Here is a 23,191-nt window from a genome sequence, read left to right on the forward strand (position 1 = left end):
GGAAAGGACATATGCCCTTTAATTGTTTGTGGATCAAACATGTAGCCAAAATACAAATTTATTGTGGGTAATTAGTCGTCTTATTTTCCCAAGTCATTGATCTTATGGAGGTTATATCTTTTCCTTGTAACATATGATGAAATTGTGTTAAATGTAAGGTTGTATTGGTTGATTGTATCACACTGGGAAAATTATAAAAGACTAAGGGAGGATTTTGGAAGCGAAGTAAGATTTACGTACATTTATTAGGGCAGTTAACCCTTTTTTTTGATATTGAATGCATGATATAAAAAAAAGAAAAAGAAAAAAGAAGCAATATAATGTTTCTAATCAATCAACTCATGTATTTCTCTTTTAAACGGAAACTGATCAAGTATATAAACTTCTACAGCTATATCGAATACTCGATATGGTTATGTATAAAACATCTTCATTCAAATCTACGAATTCACTAGTTTTAACATTAGAGCACAAGGTTAATATATATATAGCCGGATACCCAAAAGTCATAAAAGGAAACTGTGACGCAGTTTTGTTTTCTAATTTTTGTACATAATTGAAAATCTAGTTATGTTTAATAACTCAATTCAGCACTTAAACTTAATGAATTCAGATCTTAACTTGTTCAGATGCGTTTGATAATAAAAAAAATTGAATATTTGAATTAATTAAATGATACTGAATTTGCTAGACAAAATTTACTTTCAAAAATAAGTAATGGAACTATTCACTTATTACTTAATATAATATACACTCTATTAGTGCAAAATACACCACTCGTCGGAAAATTTGGGACGCCGATTAATTGTTTAACGGGGCATCTGTTGGTGCAAAATACACCACTTGTCTGCAAATAAATAATTGGCTGTATCGCAAACTTAATTAATCAGCATCAGGAAAAGCTATTATTGGATAGATTGTAAGTTTTTTTGGCCTATGGAAATATCTAAAACCTAAACTCAAAACTGAGTAAGAACATAAAAAATTCAATTTTTTAAAATCAAAATCTAAAATTAGGTGAAATGATTACTCCAAAAACAGATTAACTAAGGCAAATTAATTTAATAGAACGGTAACACCTCTTTTTCTTCTTCTTCTTTTCTGTTTTTACTAAATAGTGACCCCGATCTGAGAAAACTGGTGGAAGCAAAAAAGGCGTTCAGCGTGAAAAGTTAATAATTTTTATTAATATTATGATCAAATAATAGAAATTTAATACGCTAAATTGTATTTTGATAAATTGGTTTCCAGTTTGACTACTATTCAACACATAACACGTCTCTTTTGCTGGTAAACATCTATGGAGTAAGAAGTCTTCTCCACATGAAAAGTAACATTATGCTACAATTGTAGCATAACCCGTTTTAACTTGTTCAGGTGTCAAAATCGACTTGCTTTAGAAGAAGGAAATGTGAATCAGCAACTTCTACGAAATGGTTTGACGGTCACAAATCTGGGCGGCAGATGTAAATTGCAAACAGCAACCAATATCTCAACCACCACATGAACCTTCACCTGGATCAGCGGGTACATAATCCACTTTGTAATTTTGACACCCGACATGCTTAAGTCCTCTCCTTTTCATCTGCTCTTTGTAAGGCTTGGAGTCTCCTTTAAGTAATAATAATAAAAAAAAAAGTATCAATAAGTTTCTAAAACGTGTTCTATTTTAGTCATTCTATTATTGTACCAGAACTAGCTCAAAGAGATCGCTGCACTTTTCTTTTTTTTTTTTTGGAAAATAGTGCATTTCAATCTAAGATAACTGTTGGAAAAATATTCAATGAGCAAGCTAAAATTTTTTAATAATTTTGTTAACTCCTATACACTAATAAATTAATTTTTCAACCTTGGAAAGCTTAGCTGTGAGTGCATTTAGTAATCTTCTGTCCTTTTCTTTTTAGCAATAAATATCAGTAATCTTTAAACGTGATAGATGGAATTTTTAGAGCTAAGAAGTTGGACTTACTTGTCGCCAGGATCTTTCTTGCTGCTGAAGGTACGACGGGTTGAGTTGAGAGTAAGAAGAGAAAGAAGAGGACAGTGATCAGAGCCTTGCTGTTGCTAGCCATTGTATATTATAGAGAGGGTTATAAGAACTTTAGGATCAGTTCTATTCTAATATTCCTTTCTTGATGACTGTTTCAATGTAACGAACCATATGCTCTTTTATAGCCGTTTATGATCGGACCCAGTTTGCCCACCATATTGACAAATACCCGGGATAGGTTGGCGGTCCAAATGGGCTAAGCTAATTTGGTTCGTTCTATTTGGATAGTCAACTTTGAACAACTTCGAATTGAATCGAGTGGCTCTGAATCGGGTCAAGCTAACGTCTAATACGGAAGGTGAACCACCCTCAGGTTTGGACTTTGAATTGGACAATTAGATGATGACTTTGTCCAGATTTATGCGATTGTTATAAAAGAAGAGGGTACTGTGAAGAGCGATTCATACAAAGTAATGTGGCCACTGTAAATTACGGCAAAAAAAATAAAAAGTAGGATTTAGCTTTCGGTAATTTGTGTCTTCCCATGCATTTCATGAAATATACTATCAAAAAGCTTTGCATGATCCGTCTCCAGAATTCATAGAACTATGACATAATTTGCTCGGCCTAGAGGTTCATTGCCATTTAGGAATCAGGTGATGGGTGCCTCTTCTCCAAGAGGTACCCCAGTCACCTTTCTCTCTCTCTCTCTCTCCCTCTTTTAAGAGGATGAATAGTGATTTCTCACTTATTATCAAGTCACCTTTCTTTGTAGATTCAGTAGGAAAACTCAGCCATAGAAGATAAAATGTTCAATGTCACTTAAACAATTCATTGCTTTAAATTTCTGGGCCCATGCGAATAGACATCAAGGCTCTTAGAAGACGGGACAGAACAAGAAGACCTCTGAAATCTTCCCTATATTATAAAGTTGGGATAAGCAGTAGCTTCACCTGTAGTGCAGCGCAACAACCTTAGCCAACTTTGAGTTGAGGTTGAAACTTGAGAGTAATCATGGGTTCTTTCGAAATAATCTCCATTTTCCTTCTTGTCCTACTTTTCCCATCATTTCACCCCAAAGGTGGAGCTTCAGCATCTGCTGAAGAGGCTGCTGCACTTCTGAAATGGAAAGCCAGATGTCAGAACCAGAACAATAGCTTGCTAACTTCATGGAACCTTCAATCCATCAATGCTAGCAACTCTTCCAACCTTCCATGCACTTGGGCTGGTATTTCTTGCATTAATGGAAGTGTTAACAGGTTGAATCTCTCAGCATGGGGTATTAAAGGTAGCCTTTATGACTTCCCATTTTTGTCCCTCCCAAATCTTGAATATCTTGATCTCAGCCTGAACCAGTTCTTTGGCAGCATACCTCATCAAATAGGTAACCTGTCGAAGCTCATTTATCTTGATTTCTCAGTTAATGAGTTGTCACAAGAAATCCCACCAGAAATTTGCAACCTAAGAAACTTGATTCATTTAGCTCTTGTGCGTAATCAACTTTCAGGTCCAATTCCTCCAGAAATAGGAACTATGTATTATATTGTTGACATTTATTTGGAGTTTAACAATTTAACAGGTTCAATTCCAGCCTCTTTTGGTAACCTCAATAGGCTAGTTAACTTATACCTTTTCCAAAATCACCTATCTGGTCTCATTCCTCATGCCATTGGAAACTTGATTTCACTTCAGTCTCTTGACTTGTCTCAAAATTATCTTACCGGTTCAATCCCCGAGTCACTAGGCAATTTAACCAATTTGATTCATTTGTATCTCTTTGATAACCGACTCTCTGGTTCAATTCCAAAGAATTTAGGTGATCTTAAATTCCTTACGCACATGGAATTAGGTGAGAACCAACTTAGTGGTTCCATTCCTGTTTCAATTGGTAACTTGAGTAACTTGGAAAAATTATATCTTCTAAAAAACCAATTTTCTGGTACCATCCCACAAGAGCTTGGAAACCTGAAAAAGTTGTTAGTTTTGGAATTGGATCAAAATCAGTTATCTGGTCCATTGCCAGAACAACTATGTCAAAATGGAACCCTCCAAAACATTACTGTATCTGAGAACATGCTTACAGGTCCAATCCCCGGAAGCTTGAAAAATTGCTCAAGCTTGATTAGGACCCGTTTCAATGGGAACCAATTCCACGGTAACTTGTCAGAAATGTTTGGCATCTATCCCTTTTTGGATTTCATAGACCTCAGCAACAACGAATTCTATGGGGAACTCTCCAGCAGCTGGGGAAAATGCAAAATCTTGAGAACCCTGATGGTTGCAAAGAACAATATCACAGGTGGTATACCTCCAGAACTTGGAAATTTAACTCAACTACATACACTTGATCTTTCTTCAAACTTTTTATCTGGGGAGATACCAAGGGCAGTGGGGAAGTTGGCCTCTATGCTCGAACTAGATTTACATGACAACCAACTCACTGGCAGTATACCTCAGGAATTGGGAGCACTGACAGGACTTCTTTATCTAGACCTGTCCACAAACTCCTTCAATGGATCTTTTCCAGAACATTTGGGAGATTTGAGGAACTTGTTTCACATGAACTTGAGCAACAACGTATTAAGCCAAAAGATTGCATTCCAGATTGGGAAGTTGACCCAACTTTCTGAATTGGATTTGAGTCGAAATTTCTTCACAGGAGAGATACCATCTGAGTTCCAAAGTTTGCAGAGCCTAGGAACATTGGATCTCTCACACAATAACCTCTCTGGTTTAATCCCAAAGGCTTTAACCAAATTGCCGGGTTCATTGCACATCAATATTTCATTCAATAATTTAGAGGGTCCAATTCCGAGTGGTGGAGCCTTTGTGAATTTAACCATAGAGGAAGTACAAGGAAATAAAGGTTTGTGCGGGAATATTTCAGGGTTACAGGCTTGTGAAAGTTCCCCGTTGATTAAAAAGCATGTCAAGAATAAGGGGAAGAAAAAACTTGTTCTCACAATTTTAAGTCCTCTTCTGGGTTCATTCGTACTTCTTTGTGCATTCTTGGGTGGTCTCAGATTGCATGAGCAATGGAGAAAAAGTTCAGGAACGGAAGATATCGATATGAGCAAAGTAAATTTATTTTCCATATGTACTTATGATGGCAAAGCAGTGTATAAGGAAATAGTAATGGCTACAGAAGAGTTCAGTGACATATTTTGCATTGGTAAAGGAGGTTATGGAAGTGTTTACAAAGCACAGCTTCCATCAGGCGATGTAGTAGCTGTAAAGAGGCTTCACAACATGCCTGAGATGGCAAGTCATAAAAATTTGTTGAATGAGATAAGGGCCTTGACAGAAATCAAGCATCGAAACATTGTGAAACTCTTTGGGTTCTGCTCAAATTCTCAGCATTCATTTTTGGTATATGAGTACCTTGAAAGAGGGAGCTTGGCCAAAATCTTTAGCATAGAAGAAGAAGCTAAGGAACTAGACTGGCGAAAGAGATTAAAAATCATCAGAGGCATTGCTCATGCTTTATCTTACATGCATCATGATTGTTCACCAGCCATTGTACATCGGGACATATCAAGCAACAACATTTTGCTTGATCCAGAATATGAGGCTCACATTTCAGATTTTGGCACTTCTAAGTTTCTGAAAAATGATTCATCTAATTGGAGTTCTCTTGCAGGCACATATGGGTATGTTGCACCAGGTAATAAAGGTTTTTTCTTTCATCAATTTGCTAACTACTAAATTCAAGTATCATCACATGTTATCACAACATGATTTTCCAAAATTCCTTGCAGAATATGCCTACACAATGAAAGTAACTGAAAAGTGTGACGTTTATAGCTTTGGGGTCCTGACAATGGAAGTGATGAAAGGAAAGCATCCCGGTGACTTGATTGCTTATCTAATGTCTTCAAGCCCTGAAGAGATAGAACTGAAAGACTTGCTCGATCAAAGACTTCTGTATCCCAATGAAGAAATTGAAAACATTCTGGCATTCGTTCTTAAACTAGCAAGAGCATGTCTACATGTTGATCCGCAGTCTAGGCCAACGATGCTCTTTATTTCCAGGTTGTTATCGACTGGTGCATCGTCTGTGTAACATTTTGTGAGTAATCGTGGCCATATAAATCTTTTTTTTTCCCTTTTTTTGTTTTGTTTTGTTAAGTAAATAGATATAACAGATATGCAGAATCTGATAACTGTTTTTCTTTTTTTGTTTTTGTTTAGTGCCTACATTGCCTCCTGTCAGCTGCTGTGTCTCACAATTTTTCGTTTTCTTACATAGCACTATCAAGCAACAGCACAAGATGACATGATGATGAATATGGCAGAGTTTTTAGCGGCACAAGATTCTGCAAAAAAAAAAAAAAAGTTATGGCTGCTGGCTATGTATTTATATAGAGGTGTAGTACAATGGGCTACTGCCAGTATCGAAGTCTTGAAATGTTCTGAGTTTGTATTTATTGTAAAAGTAATCTATTCATAGCTAGTAATTCAGTGGGTGAATTGATACGAAAAAAATATAAAAACAGTATGATGAACAAATAGAAACTTTGGGAAGTATAGGATACAATATCTTGAACTTATTTGTAATTTAAACTTCTAAAACTCTTTCATTATCCCCTTCAAAGCCAAACTTCATAGTTCAACTAGTCCACAACTTAGACTTTGCCTCCAAGTAATCTCATTATTTTTGTCCACTAATTGATTACTACTTTTTGATAGCAGCTGTTGACAAAAAGAATTATTTAAGAGGGCTGATATATATCACCAAAATTTCATCACAATTTATCACCGTTGACATGGATGTCCAAATATTTGCACCATATCTTAAACATGAGCAAAGCCACGGCTTCGCATTTCCTATATGCGCTTTTGTACTATTTAAGTTTATGTTTGAACAAAATCTGTGACTAAGATGCATTTTGTACTATTTAGCTAATTACTTTAAACATTTTGATCGTGTATACAAGTTCGGAGAGATATTCTGGTCCTGGTACCATATCCTTCGTTAGATATAAGCTCTCAGGGGAGTATATTTATAAATATCAACCAACAGTATGGTTATGTTAAATCAATGATATTATTCTAAAGGGAAAGCGACGATATGACTTAGCGACAAAAATAAATTCAAAGACAAGCCCACGTTCTTGATTTTAGAAATTTCATGTTTGTATTTGATTAAAGACTGTTTGATATTGATAGAGGACAAAATGTGGAAAGGAGATGAAGAATTGGCAATGCGGATGGAAATGTTGGGGAAGGGTAAATATCAACAAAGACTAGGGAGGGTTAGTTCAATTTATAACATATTTTAAGGTGGCGAAAACTAGTGCTAAATGGATTTATTTAAAAAGAAATAATACTTCGACATCAAGGAAATAGGAATTTCAAAATCTTGGGGCTACCACACCCATTCTCACATGGGCTAAAGTTCTTGGCAATTATGAGAGCAATGGCATTATGCAAATGATGGCCCTAAAATTTTATTATATTTTTGTTTGTTACTGTCTTAATGCCCGCAATTATTGTTTTAGTTCTTAAATCTAAGTATATACAACTCAAGTTGGTTCAATTGTTAAGGACGGATCACTTTCTCACAAAAGATTGTGTGTTTGAATCCTATTGCTGATATGAAAACTGAATTAATAAGCAACTTATATGAACCTCTGTAAACAACACTTATGATTCCGAAAATATATTATGACTCCTTGTAACTTAAAGACTTGGGTAGCTACATCATCATCAGGACCAAGTCTTTTAGACCTTTGCCAATACAAGGCCTAACATTTAAACTTTATAAAAATCACCACGAGTATCTGACCTTTACTAACAATTGCCTGCCATTAAAAATTTTGTTTGAAAACAACAATGACTTTTGTCGTCCAATATTACGTCAAGCTGATCATAAATGTTGGACCTTCGGGCACAAGGGCCCAGAATTCAACTTGTTTGAAACCAAACACAACTAATTTGATCTTGACGGGTGGACCTTTACGAGCAAGAGCCGAGAATTCAATTTGCTTGAAAATACACAAACACAACCATATCTGCTCCATTCTCATGCGTGGGAGTTGTAGACATGAAATAATATGCCATCACAAAATATAAAGACTCTTAGGTGATGAGTACATATATGCCAGTAATCTTTTTCTCTTTTTTTTTTCAATCATGAGTACCAGTAATCCATAAAAATGAAAGATGGACTTTTAGAACTATGAAGTGGGACGGACTTGTTCCAAGTAATCAATCGCTGTTGAAGGAGCGATTGATTGAGCTGAGATCAAGAAGAGAGAGAAAAATATAGCGACGAGAGCCTTGCCGTTGGTAGCTATTGTTTTTTATGGAGAAGGTTATAAGAAATTAATATTGGTTCTATTCTATTATCCTTTCTCGATTTTTTTCGTAAAAAAAATTGGGTAAAAAAAAAATTAGGTAGGTGTTATTTCGATTATCACCTCAGGTCATCATGTTCTCGAGAGCATGAATTGGTATAGGGATTCTTACAAATTATTTATGAATATAGTCCTTGCATCGACAATTAAATTAAAATATATAATTTTTTATGAGAAAATAATCCATCCTTAACAACTAAACTTAACTCGTGTTTGACTAGTGATAGTTGCATGTAATGAATCATACTTTTATAGTCGTTTACGACCGGACCGAGTTTCTCAACAATTACATTGACAATTGCCGTCTTAGGTTAGCAGTCCAAATGGGCTGAGCTAACATGGTCCTATTAGAGGGGTCAACTTGAAACTTCAATTAAATTGAGTGGCTCGAATTGGGTCATGCTGACATCTAATGTGGGACGCGAAGGATATGGAGCCTTTCTAGTTCTAATTCTCTCCAATTGTGTAAGCTAATAAAATTTTGATATAAACATAATTTATAATTGAATTGGTGCAAAACTCACGATTATACCAAAAATCTGTTAGTGTACACCAAAATTGTGCCAGTTTATTCAATTAGACGGCATTGGATGGTACCTCAATTGGAAAATCTTCGAATTCGAACGTAAACTACTCTCAGTAATTGCAATCGCTAATTGGACAAGGACCTTGAGACCCATAGTTAGAATAATTCTATACGAGATTCACGCACAGAAAAATAAAGGCATCATTGAATTCGAGACTCGTGTCTTTTGTTAAGGAGGTTGAGGGAAGGACGAGGATATTAACGGCTGAAAGCGTAGGATAATTAGTATTTGTTTGCCTTGCCACTTCTTGTTGGGTAAGAACTTGTGTTGTTTTGTTTGGAAGCACTGGTATTGTAATTTTTTGATAACGTGAAGGTGGATTTGCACTCCCTGTCCTTCTTTCTAACCCTCCCTCTTACCCCTCTTAGTGGTATGGTGTCCACAATAGTAATTTCTCAGAGTTTATAAAATATTCCCAAATGATGATGGTTTTTTAGAACTTCTTCTCAAAAGGTGAAAAATACATTCATTGAAAGGTCTGTTTGTTTGGAAGGAAATATTTTCCTGATTTTCTATTTTTTGGTTGGTTTATTGCTTTGGGAAAATTTTTTCCTGCCGAAAATATATTACACCAGATGGTGTAAAATGACTTCCTATATAAATGAACTGAAGTTATATTCCATGTCCTCTCGTATGTCGTAAGATTATCCATTCATGCTCCCCTATGAGTCTTAAGATTCAGAACAAAACCCACCACTTGTGCAATAGTCCACTAAAGATTTATAGTCTCCATCTCCTCCCAAACACCGGAAAAAACATGGAGAAGGTAATTATTTTCCTCGATAAAATTTTCCATGGAAGACATTTTCCGTTGAAAATATTTTACATTGAATCAAACAGACCCTGAATGCAAATGTTTTTCAAAACTTTCATTCATAATATACGTTCTTTAGATTGTCTAAGTTTTGAAAATTTCGTCCACACTTCATATATTGACCTCGTGCGTTCTAAACATGCGTCTTATCAATTGAAAGAATAAATATGTCCCTTCTTATTCCATCTTCCTTTTCCTGCACAACATTCCAATCCATGAAGAGATTCACTCACAAATTAAGTAGCAAAATTTCAATCCGTAGACCCATGAAACTCAATATTACAAATACGATCCTTTTTAATCCATCTTCCTTCCCAAAAGTTGCATCCATAAAATACGTTCTTTACTTTGTCTAAGTTTGGGAAAATTTCCTCGTATCTCCACTCCATATTTGACTTGCACATTTCGAACCTGTCTTATCAATTAAGAGGATAAATATGATACTGCTTAATCCATCTTCCTTCTTTTATACAACCTTTCAATCCATAAAGAGATTCACTTACAGAATAGCAAATTTTCAATTTGTGGAACAACTCTTCTTAATTCATCTTTTCTACTGAAAAGTTACATTCATAAAATACGTTCTGTAATTTATCTAAGTGATAAGAGTTTATTTTACGTATTTTTAAGTGCATTTTATTAGTTAATTTTGAGTTGATTATTTAGTTTTATAATTAAAATAAAGAGGTTTTTGGTAAAATTATATATTTTTGGTAAAAGTGGATAATATTGCATTTCTATTGATTTTAATGGTAAAAACTTCATTTTTATGCAGGAATGATGATTCAATCACCAAAGGATGTCAAATGAGGTAAAAAATAGAGATTTGGTGATGAATTTAAGTGGTGAAAAGAAAAATGAAGTGAAAAACGTTCAAGTGAGGAAATGCAATACAAGTCAGTTTTGACACTCTTCAGTATTTTGACCATATCTGGAGCTACACTTATCGGATTGAGGTGATCTTTATACCATTTTAAAGCTAATAAAGAGACCTACAATTCGTATGAAGACATCGAAATCCATTTCTGCCATATTCATGGGCAAAACGTTGGAATACAGAAGCTGCATTCTGTGGTCGGAAGTTAAAACAGAGGTTTGAACAGGTGACAGTATTTCGATCATATCTCAGGCTACAAAGCTCCGATTTGGATGATTCTAGAAGCATTGGAAAGATAACTCAAAGGGCTACAACTTTTGTGTTTTGCACAAAAGCTAGTTCGGCCTTTATGATAGAGAAAATCGCAGATGAAGTAAGGCCAAAGTGAATACGCGAGTACACAAAACGTGACTTGTAACCGCGTTTTGTGTAGGCGCGTTTTATAGCCGAAATTCTGCAAATTGACTCAGCCAATTCTCTTGTGTTCATACCACTTTCCAGCTATAAGATGCAAGGGAATTCGGTGCACATGCTTCAGAAGACAAAAGGGCAAGAAAAGTGGCTTATTTTCAAGTCAAAAATATTGGTTTTTGACTATGCTAACAAAGTGGAGATTTGGGAATCAAAGGAGAGAATTTGACTTGGAAAAATGGAGCTTTGGAGACCTTTTATGCAGAAACACAGGGGAGAAGCAGAAGGAGGATTCGTAGCTTAGTTTTCTGACTGAAAAACATATTCTCTCTAGCTAGAAACTTGCAAGAAAGAATTGAGGTTTCATCTTGTAATCATCTAAGTTCAAGACAAGGAGATTTTTGGAAGGCTTCACCATATCTTGGCTAAGACTTTCTTTACTCTTTTTGTATTTGTAAATTCATGATGATTTGCATTAATGAAGCTATGAGTGTTTCATCATTCATGAGTAGCTAATTTCCTTTATCTAGGGAGTAGATGAAGCTTATGGCCAAGTGATATGAAGTGATTGTGATTCATACGTGTTATATCTTGTATTAATTTGTCTACTTGTATATGCTTTATTACTTGTTGTTGTTTGATCACCAATAACAAGTTTATAGTTGTTTTTATTCATTAAGAAATGGTAAAAATAATGGAATGACACAAGTACAACTTGAGTTGTATATTCATGAGAATAGAAATACATTCAAGTGGATGAAATCTGCATTTCATGTGTGAATAAGAACAGATTTAGTATTTACCAAGAGATTAGGAAAAACTAATCTGTTTTAACCCATTATTATCATGAGAATGTGATTTTGGTATTTCTGGAAATGAATCCTTGGTTAAACAAGAGTAGTAACAAGTGTTGAATTACTTCATTTTAGATCTTTTGAGTCATAAGTGGAATCTACATCTCTAGATCTTAATACTTAGTGAATTCTACTCCTATTGTGAAATTGCATTTATCTAGTTAAGAATTTTTGTAGTTGAATTAAATTCTGAATTTTCTGCTCAAATTTATTGTGAATCTAAATAATAGAGTAAATTAGTGTCTAATAATTGTTTTAATTGCTCCTCGTGGGATCGACCCGATACACATCTTGTACTACAATTGCGACCTGTATACTTGCAGTCCAACGGGTGTAAAATCGGAATTAAACTTGCACTTAAAGTAAAAACCCGTCACTAAGTTTTAAAAATTTTCTCGTGTCCACACTCTATATTTGAACTCTTACGTTCCAAGCATGTGTTTTATCAATTGTAAGAACAAATACGACCGTTCTTGATCCATCTTTCCTCTTCTATACAACATTTCAATCAACAAATAGATTCGTTTATGGAATAGCAAATTTCCAATTTATGGACCCATGGAACTCAATTTCACAGATATGGCCCTTCTTAATCTATCTTCCTTCTCAAAAGTTACATTCATAAAATACATTCTTTTTTTTTTCCAAACGATAAAACTTTCATTACTTCATCAAAGGATTACAAATTCTGGAGCAAAGGCCCCTACATCATTTTTGGCTATACTACTCAGCCAATTTGGAAATGAATCAAACCAAGTTATCTCAGAAACTAAGTTTAAGGCAAATTTTGCCAATTGATGTGACACAGAATTCCCTTCCCTCTTAATAAAAGAGAAGAAACAGGAACTAAAACTTTTACTCAGAACCTCTATATCAAAAAGGACAGCTCCTGCTAAGTGCTCATTCAGGTCCCTTCCCTAATCTGATCAATGATTCCCTTGCAATAAGATTGAATGATAATGTTTATCCAGCCATTCCTCTTGGCAAAAATTAGAGCTTTCCGGATTGCCATAGCTTCTTCAACAGCAGGAACTCCCTCTCTTCCTTCACAACCAGCCCAAGCACCTCTTAACATTCCTTTATTGCATCTAGCAACAACTCCCCATCCTACCTTAGCTTCATTCTTCCTAATAGCTGCATCAGTATTTAAACATAAGAAACTCCCTGATGGTGGCTGCCATCTAACCATCCTGTCTCCTGTTCCTATCCCAACAACTACCTCATCTCTTAATGCCATGTTTGCTACCTGAAACTCTAGCCACTCTTGCACCGCCTTGTTTGCTGTTACACCTGGACATCTTCCCTCTCTATTTAACTGTATGTTATTCCTGGATTTCCAAATCTGCCATAATACATTAATAGTCAGCTCAATATGCTCCATACCTTTCTTCCTAGCCTTTGCCTCCATCAGACCATTCCACCACAGCCAGAAGTTATGCCTGCAGTCCTTCAACCCATCCCAACTAATTGGGGCAGCTTTCCATATCAACTCAGCATGCTTACAGAAAAAGAACATGTGCTCCAACGTTTCTGTCCCTTCTCCACAAACACAGCACCTATCATTACCTTCTCCAATTCTCCTCCTAATTGTCTCATTAACTGGCAATATGCACTGGAGACATTTCCAAATAAAATGCTTAAGCTTATGCTTAATGTTCAGACCCCATAGAAACTTCCACACCCCTGAATTAGTGTCGTTTCTGCTGCTGCTTTCCTGCTGTAGGCTATCCTTTCTACCCTTGTTTTGTATCTCCTTTGCAACCACATATCCAGACTTCACAGTGTACTCTCTTGATTTAGGCAGCATCCAAACTAGTCTATCCTTACCCCCAAAATCACTTATTGGAATATTAAGTATTCTTTGACAGTCCTCTTCTTCAAACAGATTCCTTAGTAAGTCCTTATTCCACCTTCCCTCAAAAACCAGCTCATGAACTCTTTGGATACTACAATGCAGAGGCTTTTTTGATCTTATTTTCCCATCCTCCAAGTCAAGCAACCACTTGTCCTTCCATATCCTAATCTGCTGACCATCTCCCACTCTTTTCCTAACCCCTGCTGCTAACACCTCCCTTGAGCTCAGGATACTTTTCCATATCCAGGAATCCCCTGCATGGCTTCTTATGTTCAAAATGAAGGATCTTCTAAAGTACCTCCCCCTGACAACCTTGCTGACTAACAGGTTAGGCCTTGTCAAAATTCTCCAAAGCTGCTTAGCAAGCATAGCAGTATTAAATTGTTGGAGATCTCTGAAGCCCAAACCCCTTTTCCCTTTTACCTCGGACAATCTCCTCCACTCCATCCAATGGATTCTCCTGTTTCCCTCCCTATCCCCCTACCAAAATTTAGCCATTTCTTTACAGATATCCTTAAATAATCCTTTAGGCAGTTTGCAGCAGCTCATAGCACATGCAGGAAGAGCTAGTATAACAGATTTTAGAAGCACCTCCTTACCAACATTACTCAACAGCCTCTCTTTCCATCCCCCTAGCCTGTTGCAGACCCTCTCCCTGATGTAGTTAAAAACTTGCCTCTTTGGCCTTCCAATAACCATTGGTAAACCCAGATACTTACTTTGCTTAGCCTCCTTCATACCACCCAAGATATTAAGGATTTCACCCTTTACTGAATTCCCAATATTCTTGCTAAAGAACACTGAGGACTTCTCAGCATTTATGGCTTGTCCTGAGGCTTCTCCATACAGCTTCAGCAGATTCATCACATGAGCAGCCTCCTCCTTATTTGCTCTGCAGAACACCAAGGTATCATCTGCAAAAAAGAGGTGAGACAAGGCTGGACTCTGCTTAGCAATCTTAAATCCAGAAATGTCATGGTTAATCATGGCTCTCTTAAACAATCCTGACAGTCCCGCAGAAACTAGTAAAAAGATGTAAGGAGACAGGGGATCTCCTTGCCTGATACCTCTTGTAGGTGTAACCAAACCCCTTTTCTCTCCATTCAAATTAAAAGAGTACACCACAGAAGACATACACTTCGAAATCCAGTTTCTCCATTTTTGACAAAAACCCATCTTTTCCATTATTTTTAGCACAAAAATCCACTCCACTCTATCATAGGCTTTGGCCATATCAAGCTTCAAAGCCATGAAAGCATTTGATCCACATCTTCTGTTATTCAAACAATGGATGGATTCGTGTGCAATAACAACATTATCAATGATTTGTTTACCTGGGATAAAAGCTGACTGGTTTTGGCTAACACAGTGTTTTAGGAAAGACTTAAGTCTATTGACCAGAATTTTAGAGATTATCCTATAGACTACACTACACAGGCTAATGGGTTTAAACTGAGAAACAGAAACTGGGGACTCAATTTTAGGAATGAGAGTGATGATGGTTTCATCGACAGCCCTTAGTAAGTGCCCAGAATGGAAGAAACTAGCAATAGCACTTACTAAATCATTTTTTAACACACTCCAGTACTGTTGAAAGAAAATAGGAGTCATGCCATCAGGCCCAGGAGCTTTGTTGGGTTGCAAAGAGAACACAACTTTTCTGACTTCCATTTCAGACATAAGTCTAACTAGCATAGCATTCATTTGGTCTGTGATCACTGTGGGGATCCCACTCAGAACAGGCTCAAACTGCTGAGGATTACTAGTAGTAAAAAGTTTCTGAAAGTAACCATTGATTTCCTCCTCAATATCTGGCTCAGAATCACACCAAGATCCATCTCCTCTTTGTAAACTAGATATATTATTCCTTCTTCTCCTCTCAGTAACACTAGCATGGAAAAATTTTGTATTCTTATTCCCCTCCTTCAACCATTTGACTCTAGCTTTCTGTTGCCAGAACACCTCCTCCCTCCTATAGGCCTCTTCCAGTTTCTTCTTAAGCACTCTCACCCTTCCAGCTTTATTGGCTTGCCCATCTGTATTAGCCTGTATGATCTTCTGCTTCAGCTCTACAATTTCTTTCTTTGCATTCTTACCTTTATGTTTATTCCAGTTCAGAAGAGCCACTCTGCAATTTCTGATTTTTTGATGCAGATTAAAAAATCTAGATCCCTCTCGCTGTTTCTCCCATTCCTTAGACACAATCTCCCCCACTTCCTTATTATTGATCCAATTTCTATCAAAATAGAACCTCCTTTGCCATTTCCTACCCTTTGGTTCAGTGTCTAGCAGCAGCATAAGATGATCAGAAGCATTATTTTGGATATGTATGCACTTAGCCTTCTCATGCTCACTTCTCCACTGTTTACTGCAAAGAATTCTATCTAAACGCTCATTTACTTCCCTCCCTTCCTCCTAATGATTTGACCAAGTCCATGGTATCCCTTCAAAACCAATGTCAACAAGCTGATTAGAGATTACAAGGTTCCTAAAAATTTGAAAACTACTCTCAGACCTCCTACTACCCCCCACTTCTCCTCATTTGACAGGATGTCATTCATGTCACCTGCCAACACCCAATTCTGACCCCACACACTCATCCTATTCTCTATGATCCTCCACTGTTTCTCTCTGAGCAGATCCTCACTACTAGCATACAAACAAATCAGCCACCACCTGTCCCTAGCACCAGTCTTTTCTAGCAACACTTTAATGGTAAAGTCAGTACAAAGAATCTGACATACCTTCAAATCATTTCTCCACATTACAGCCATCCCACCAGCTATACCAATTGGATCCACCACAACCATTCTATCATATCTTAATTTAAGTCTCACCCTATTCATAATTTCTTTTTTATTTTTTGTTTCTGATAAGAAAATCAACTCAAGGGAGTGGAGTTTAACACTCTCCTCTATCTGGGGAACTGTCAAGGGGCTCCCAACACCTCGACAGTTCCACACCAGAGCTCTCGTAGGGACCTGGGAGCCCCATTAAGGCAGGACTCCACCACCCTAGATGCTAGGTCCACTCCAGCCACACTACACACAGTCTTGCCTCTCTTCTGACCTTCCCCTTGTTCACTAATATTTTCCTTATCCCCACTCTCACTCAGCTTCCTTTTACCCCCTTCATGAACAATGACCATACCCCCATTTTTGTCCTCCAGAGGAATTCTTCTACCTACCTCTCTAACCAACCTCTTCCACCCCCTATTCCCCTTATACTTTCCCCCTCTTAGCTCTATACTACCATCCAGCTCCTGTTGTGCTGTCACAGGATCACTCCCCTTATCCCCTCTATTCCTCTCCTTAATAACAGTATCAATGCCATCAATCCACATAGAATCAAATAGTTCCTGATCCTTCAGCCCCCTCTCTGGCCACCCTCCTGTATTTTTTCCTCAGTAGTGAAACTCAGTCCCTTAGTAACTTTACTCTTTCCCTTAACAGCATCAGCCTTCTTCTTATGATCAGGCTGCACACTTTTTTGCTTAATGACTTCCACCACCACCCCCTGGTCTCCATTCTTTCCAGTGCCTTTCATTATTACCCATAAATCCCTCTCCTTTCCCTCACTCCCTTTTACTATAGAATCTACATTTACCTCTACTAGCTTCCAGGGCAGGCAGAGTTGTTCCTGCCCCCTGTCCCCCTATTCCTTAGCCAAATGTGGCCCTTCACCAACCTTACCCTCCTCCCTACCAGAAGAATTCTGTTTCCTAATAGGACTCCTCGCATTACGTGCTCTAAGCCAGGCTCTATACTGATTCTCCTTATCCATATTCCCTCTTCTTTCCCTGCAACTCCTCTCATTATGCCCCATGACCCCCACAACAGTAGCAAAAGTCAGGGCATTTCTCATATTTAAATTCTATCCATCTAGAACTGCCCCTCAGCTTAACCGTGGTTCCTCTCAGCATTGGTTTAGTTAAATCCATCTCAACCAGGATTTTTAAATGTTTCCCCTCCTTCCCGCCACCAGTAGGAACAATCACCTCCCTTACGAAGCTGAAAACTCCCCCAATTTTCCTACTAATATCCTTTGTAATCCAATGAATAGGTAAGTTCCACAGTTGGACCCAAATCCAAGTCCTATTAAAGGCTTCAAGGTTCAGTTCTATCCCCTCTTCCCATGGTAAAACTACCAAAGGCAAATTATCGTAAACCCATGGCCTTCCCTTCAACACCCTATCCATTTCCTGTTTATTACTAAAGCTAAACTGGAACATATTAACCCCTATCTCAACAACTCTTAGATTTCTTGCAAACAGCCACATATTATTAGCAAAGCTCTTTATACCAGCAATGTTCGCTGTCTTCTCTCCCACCACCCTTCCAATTATGCTCAATTGACATTCCACTACTCCCTGAGCCAGATCCTTACTATCTAACTCTACACCCCCAGCCTCATCCTCTGTCAGAGCAAATTTCCTCCAAATTTCCTCCAGATCCTCATTCATCCTGAACCAAAACTAGTAAGAACCCCAGCAAATCACAGACCAAGCGAACAATACCAGTATCCAGACCAAGCAGAAACAGAAGCCACAAAAAGCTAAAGAAGCGACACAACCAAAACACAGGAAAACACAATAACAGAAACACAGCCAATTGAACAGCACAACAAAAGGATTAGGAGACTTAGAAAGACAGCACAAAGCTACTACTACTACTACAAAGGAAGATGTCACCTGTAAGCAGAATCTAGATCGATGGAGAAAAGACTCTGGAGTAGAAAATGACCGCACTAGAAGCTGTAATCAAGAAGCAAGCTCATCCGAGCTCGAATCCAGCTTGAGAACTCAGCTCGCAGAAGCCACAACCAATAACTCAATCAGGAACAGGACGACAAAATCATGATAATCAAATTATTCCACCGAATGCACCATTGAAGCACCATCAATGTGGATCAAGATGGAAGAATAGCTTCAATTTGTTTGAATTGTATTTGTTTTTTGAAGGTTGGAAATAAGAAAAGTACGGGAAAATTGAATTTGAAAAAGTAACTTCAAAACACCTACTAAAGGTGAAGTTGGCTCCCTACTTAGAGAGAGAAAGTAACCACCTACAGGAGGGAATTTTTTAGGTTCATAAAATACGTTCTTTAGTTTGTCTAAATTTTGAAAATTATCTCGTGTCCACACTCCATATTTGATCTCGTATATTCCAAGACCTTGTACATTTCAAGCATTTATCTTATCAGTTGAGAGGACAACCACAACCACTCTTAATCTATCTTCCTTCTCCTCTACAACATTTCAATCCACAAAGAGATGCACTCACACAATAGCAAATTTTCAATTTATCTTTAATTTGTCTAAATTTTGTGACTACTAAATCCGTAACGCTCATATAGATGTCACAATGTGGTCACAAAAAGTTTTTGTGACTATTCAAACCCTTTTATGACTACTATTTACAGGTCACAAAAATTACTTTTTTTAGTAGTGTTCAACTATGCAAGCTTGCCAATTGATTAAGTTCGACTGTTTTGCAGCTCTAATTAGTTCAACCATTTGCAGCTCTTGATTAGTTCATACTTCGATCAGACCATGTTGAACATAATTAGAGATGTCAACGTAATGAGAAATTTATAATCAAAATGATATCTTGAAATAGTTATTTAATTTCATTCAGTAAATGATACATCTCTTTCAGTAGCAAACATTTATGGAATAAAAGGTTTTGTCCGCATAATATTACAATCGTATCATAAGTACTTTAATTAATTCAGGTATCATTGTCGATCAGCTTTAGAAGGAGATGTTAATCAACTTCTATAAATTGGTTTCACGGTCACGAATCATGGATGACCCATGCCTGGCGCCTGCGGCAGAGGGGTCTCATAGGCGATTCTGCGGTCCGTCCCTATTTCTTTTTCCGCATATATTTTGTCATTACTCCTAAATCCACCTGCAATTTAGAAAAGTAGAAGAATATGAAAGTGACTCCAATTCTTTTTCTTTTTTCGACGAAAAAAAGCTAAGAATAATAGTGATGAACTAATGATGAGTCTGCACTAAGAGCGGACGCCGGACAGTACAAAATGTGCCCTGAAGAAGGATGAAACGGGCCAGTAGGATTTTTTTTTTTAATCAAAAGTTTAAAAATATTGTGCAAAACTAGGGACATAGAAAGGGTGGGGATAATGCTATGGTGGGTGCATCCTGTTTTTGTTATGCTTATCTTGTGCCTAAAGAAAAGAATGTGATTGTTTGTTGCCCATCTTCGGGCTAGTTGGTTTCTAGACATAGTATAAGATGCAGATTGTAGTCTTTAACAGGTGTAGTCTAGTGAAGAATTGCTCATTGGCTAAAAAAAAAAAGTTTTGCATCTAAATAATATTATCTAAACCGGTGCTTAATTTTGTTTTTCATTTAAAATGGACCAGCATTAAGCTGATTATTCAAAAGTTTCATTTGCTTATTGAGTTCTTTGTCTGCCAATTCACCTTTTAAATTTGTAGAAGTGCTCTATTTTATTCATTTTGTTAATTTGCCTCGACAACCCAAACAGAGTACCTAAGGCAGTTATACAGAATAGTGAAATCTTGTTCTCTTTTTATTTTATATTATTATTCTTTTTGGGAAAATAGTGCACTTCATTTTAAGATAACTGTTGAAGAAAAAAAGGTTCAATGAGCAAATTGAAATTATTAAGGTTAAATTACGTATAACGTCCTATTATTTTACATAATGTCAGATGACTCCCTAAGGTTTCAAAATAGCTACATAATCCCTATAATTTTATATAAAGTGGAAAATGAACGAAATGCGCAATCAGTGATGGCCTTTATACCAAACACGCTCTAAAAGCGTGTCTGATAAAATTTTAATCTCCATGTAACCACTTTAGGATTTGTATAAATATTCACTTAACTCTCTTGTGATTTTTGCTTTTATCCACATAATTCCCTTATACTTTTATACAAGGTAGTTGAGCCATCAATTAATTTAGCATTTAAGTAAGGGTACTATTAGTATTTTAATTAATGATATTATATAGGCTATTTTTCTTTAAGTTTCCACATTACACAAAACCATATGAGGAAGTAGATATTTTGAAACGTTAGGCAATAGACGAAATCACAGGGGGTCACATGTAATTTACTGAGTTATTAAAAATTAATGAATTAAAGTTGCAAGGAAAACTTTTCTAGATATGTTAAAATTTAAATAGCTCAAAGAATTACATGCTAAGTACCTATATATGAATAATATTTCCGTATGGGAATATGCATATGCCACCGGAAACATTTAAAATCTGGTCAAAAAGCCAGCCATCCACGTTGGTTGAAAGACCCAGGATCATGGCCTTACAAATTGAAATAGTTTCAGCTCAAATCGGTTTATGTAATTTTTATTGCATCTGCTGTAAACTCGTATACTTTTAGTATAATTGTCAAGTTAGTTATATAAGTTTACAAGTGCAAGTTTACATCCAGATTATATGATTTTACACCAAAAGTTATAAGAATTATACTAACCAATTTAAACTCCGTCAAATTTTAACTTGTGAGGCCCTAATCCATCCTTCCATTCGTGAGTCATATGTCAAGGCAGAGCTAGCATGCAGCACAAAACAAAGACTCCAGCATGATGAGTGCAAACCAGTAATCTTTTTCTTTTACTATTTTTAACCATGATTATCGATAATCCACAAATATGAAATCTTAGAACTATGAAGAGGAATCACTTACTTGTCTCCATGATCTTTCTCGGCGTTGAAGGTAGGATGGCCTGAGTAGAAATTAAGAAGAGAAAGAGAAGTATGGTGAACAGAGCCTTGCTGTTGCTGCCCATGTTTGTTACACAAGAGTTTTAAGGTTAGCGCTTGTATTCTAATATTCCTACTCGATGATTATGTAAAGAAACAAATTTTTATAGCCATTTACGAAGCAATCGAGTTTCTCTGCGATTACATTGACGGTTATGTTTGTCATTTGAGCCGTCAACTTTGAAAAAAAAAAAAAAAAAAAGGAATGGCTCGAAGCTCGAATTGGGTCAAGCGGATCTAGTCAAGTATAGGACATAACCACCTCGGTAAATATTTAAGTAATCCTGTGTAGAGAAAAAAAGGTATTATCCCAAAAATTCAACTCGGCCGGTAGCGACACTAATTGGCGTGCCACTTGTAGGTGAGGCAAGAAATTGGAGACAAGCACAAATAAATTGTTACTAAACCTAGTCAATTATTGGGTATGGTTTAATAATGGGATGGTTAACATAGTAACTTTTCGAATTAAATACAGTTGTATATAAAAACTTGGGATAAATTTTGAAATCTCTCCTGAGATTTCTGACAATTTCACTAAGCACTTCTAAAGTTTCAACAATTATACCTACCTCTGTTGTAATTTAAAATGACCATATTAAACTTAATATTTTAATAAAACTCCATTGTTACCATATTTATACAAAGAATGGATTTTATAATTTTGTTTCTTTTTTCTTCTCATTCATTTCTCTTTTATCTTATTAAAAATGTAGAAAAACTATTAATGTTGTCTCTAACATCTATCATGATCAAATGTTAAACTAGTAATATTTTTTGATAACTTTTAACATCATCCAATTTTTTTTGTAGCTCTTATATTTTGTATCAAAATCAAGAATAAATCAACAACAACTAAAAACAAATAGCCCAAAATCACTACTAAACTATGATAGTTTCATCACTAAACTAGTGCATAAATTTTTCTTCAAAAAACAAAAAACTAGTCCATAAACTTTTTAAAAAAATGATTTTAAAATCAAGAAGAATAGGTTTGAGAAAACTTCTCTCTTCGGCTCCTCTTCTCCAACTTCTCTCTACTGCTCCTTTTCTCTGAATCCCTTCCTCTTCAGGAGGAAGACCCCCATGGTCTCCCTAATTTCCCTCCCATAAGTTTCGTTTTTGTTATATTCCTAATAAAGTCTCCCTTAAATTTTTTTAGTGGGAGATCTCTGTTTCTCTTAGGGTTCCTAATGAGAATTTTTGTTCTCTTAGGAGTTCCTAGTGAGATTTTGTGTTATTTTTCCTTGTTTTGTTGTTTAAATTTGAATTTACTTCAGATCTGGTTGTCAGATTTGAATTTATTTCAGATTTTGGTCTATGACGGCAAATCTCATCATCTTTATTGGAGTTTACAACTGTTGATTAGTAGATCTGACGATTGCAACATGCATGGAGTGGGCTGCAGTATGAGGAGATAATTTTAAAATTGATGGTGCTTTTAGATTTGTTCTTAATTTCTCAGGTCTTTTGCATCTGTCAAATTGTAGATCTACAATTTTAGTGCATATTTTATCTACTATTAGGGCAATGATGTATATCAATCGTGTTGGACGATTTCCAGCAATCCGTTAATGAAATATGTTTTGTTATAAAAAAAAAAAACCAAGATAACACTCTCTTCTTTATCTTAAAAAGAATCTATATCCCTAATAAAGTACCATGAAAAGTA

General features: G+C 36.3%; 2 protein-coding genes and 2 long non-coding RNA genes across 4 annotated transcripts; 1 reads left to right on the forward strand and 3 right to left on the reverse strand.

Moving 5' to 3' along the window:
- Positions 1-1,158: 1,158 nt before the first annotated feature.
- On the reverse strand, positions 1,159-2,136 carry LOC113734521 (uncharacterized). The gene is made up of 2 exons (XR_003459321.2): positions 1,970-2,136; positions 1,159-1,611 (listed from the first exon to the last, which is right to left on the reverse strand). It is a non-coding gene; the product is annotated as an uncharacterized lncRNA (long non-coding RNA).
- A 735-nt stretch (positions 2,137-2,871) lies between these two features.
- On the forward strand, positions 2,872-6,330 carry LOC113737284 (uncharacterized). The gene is made up of 2 exons (XM_072083221.1): positions 2,872-5,654; positions 5,749-6,330. The coding sequence occupies exons 1-2, from the start codon at positions 3,005-3,007 to the stop codon at positions 6,051-6,053; spliced, it is 2,955 nt and encodes a 984-aa protein (XP_071939322.1). The 5' UTR covers positions 2,872-3,004; the 3' UTR covers positions 6,054-6,330.
- Positions 6,331-17,561: 11,231 nt separating this feature from the next.
- Positions 17,562-18,209, reverse strand: LOC113735514 (uncharacterized). Its single transcript, XM_027262515.1, has one exon. It carries the CDS (start codon positions 18,207-18,209, stop codon positions 17,562-17,564), a length of 648 nt encoding a protein of 215 aa, XP_027118316.1.
- A 1,140-nt stretch (positions 18,210-19,349) lies between these two features.
- Positions 19,350-21,601, reverse strand: LOC113737229 (uncharacterized). The gene is made up of 2 exons (XR_011841849.1): positions 21,446-21,601; positions 19,350-19,659 (listed from the first exon to the last, which is right to left on the reverse strand). It is a non-coding gene; the product is annotated as an uncharacterized lncRNA (long non-coding RNA).
- Between the last annotated feature and the right edge of the window lie 1,590 nt (positions 21,602-23,191).

The sequence above is a fragment of the Coffea arabica genome, chromosome 3c (genome assembly GCF_036785885.1).
Source record: "Coffea arabica cultivar ET-39 chromosome 3c, Coffea Arabica ET-39 HiFi, whole genome shotgun sequence".
In the NCBI taxonomy this organism is placed as follows: domain Eukaryota; kingdom Viridiplantae; phylum Streptophyta; class Magnoliopsida; order Gentianales; family Rubiaceae; genus Coffea; species Coffea arabica.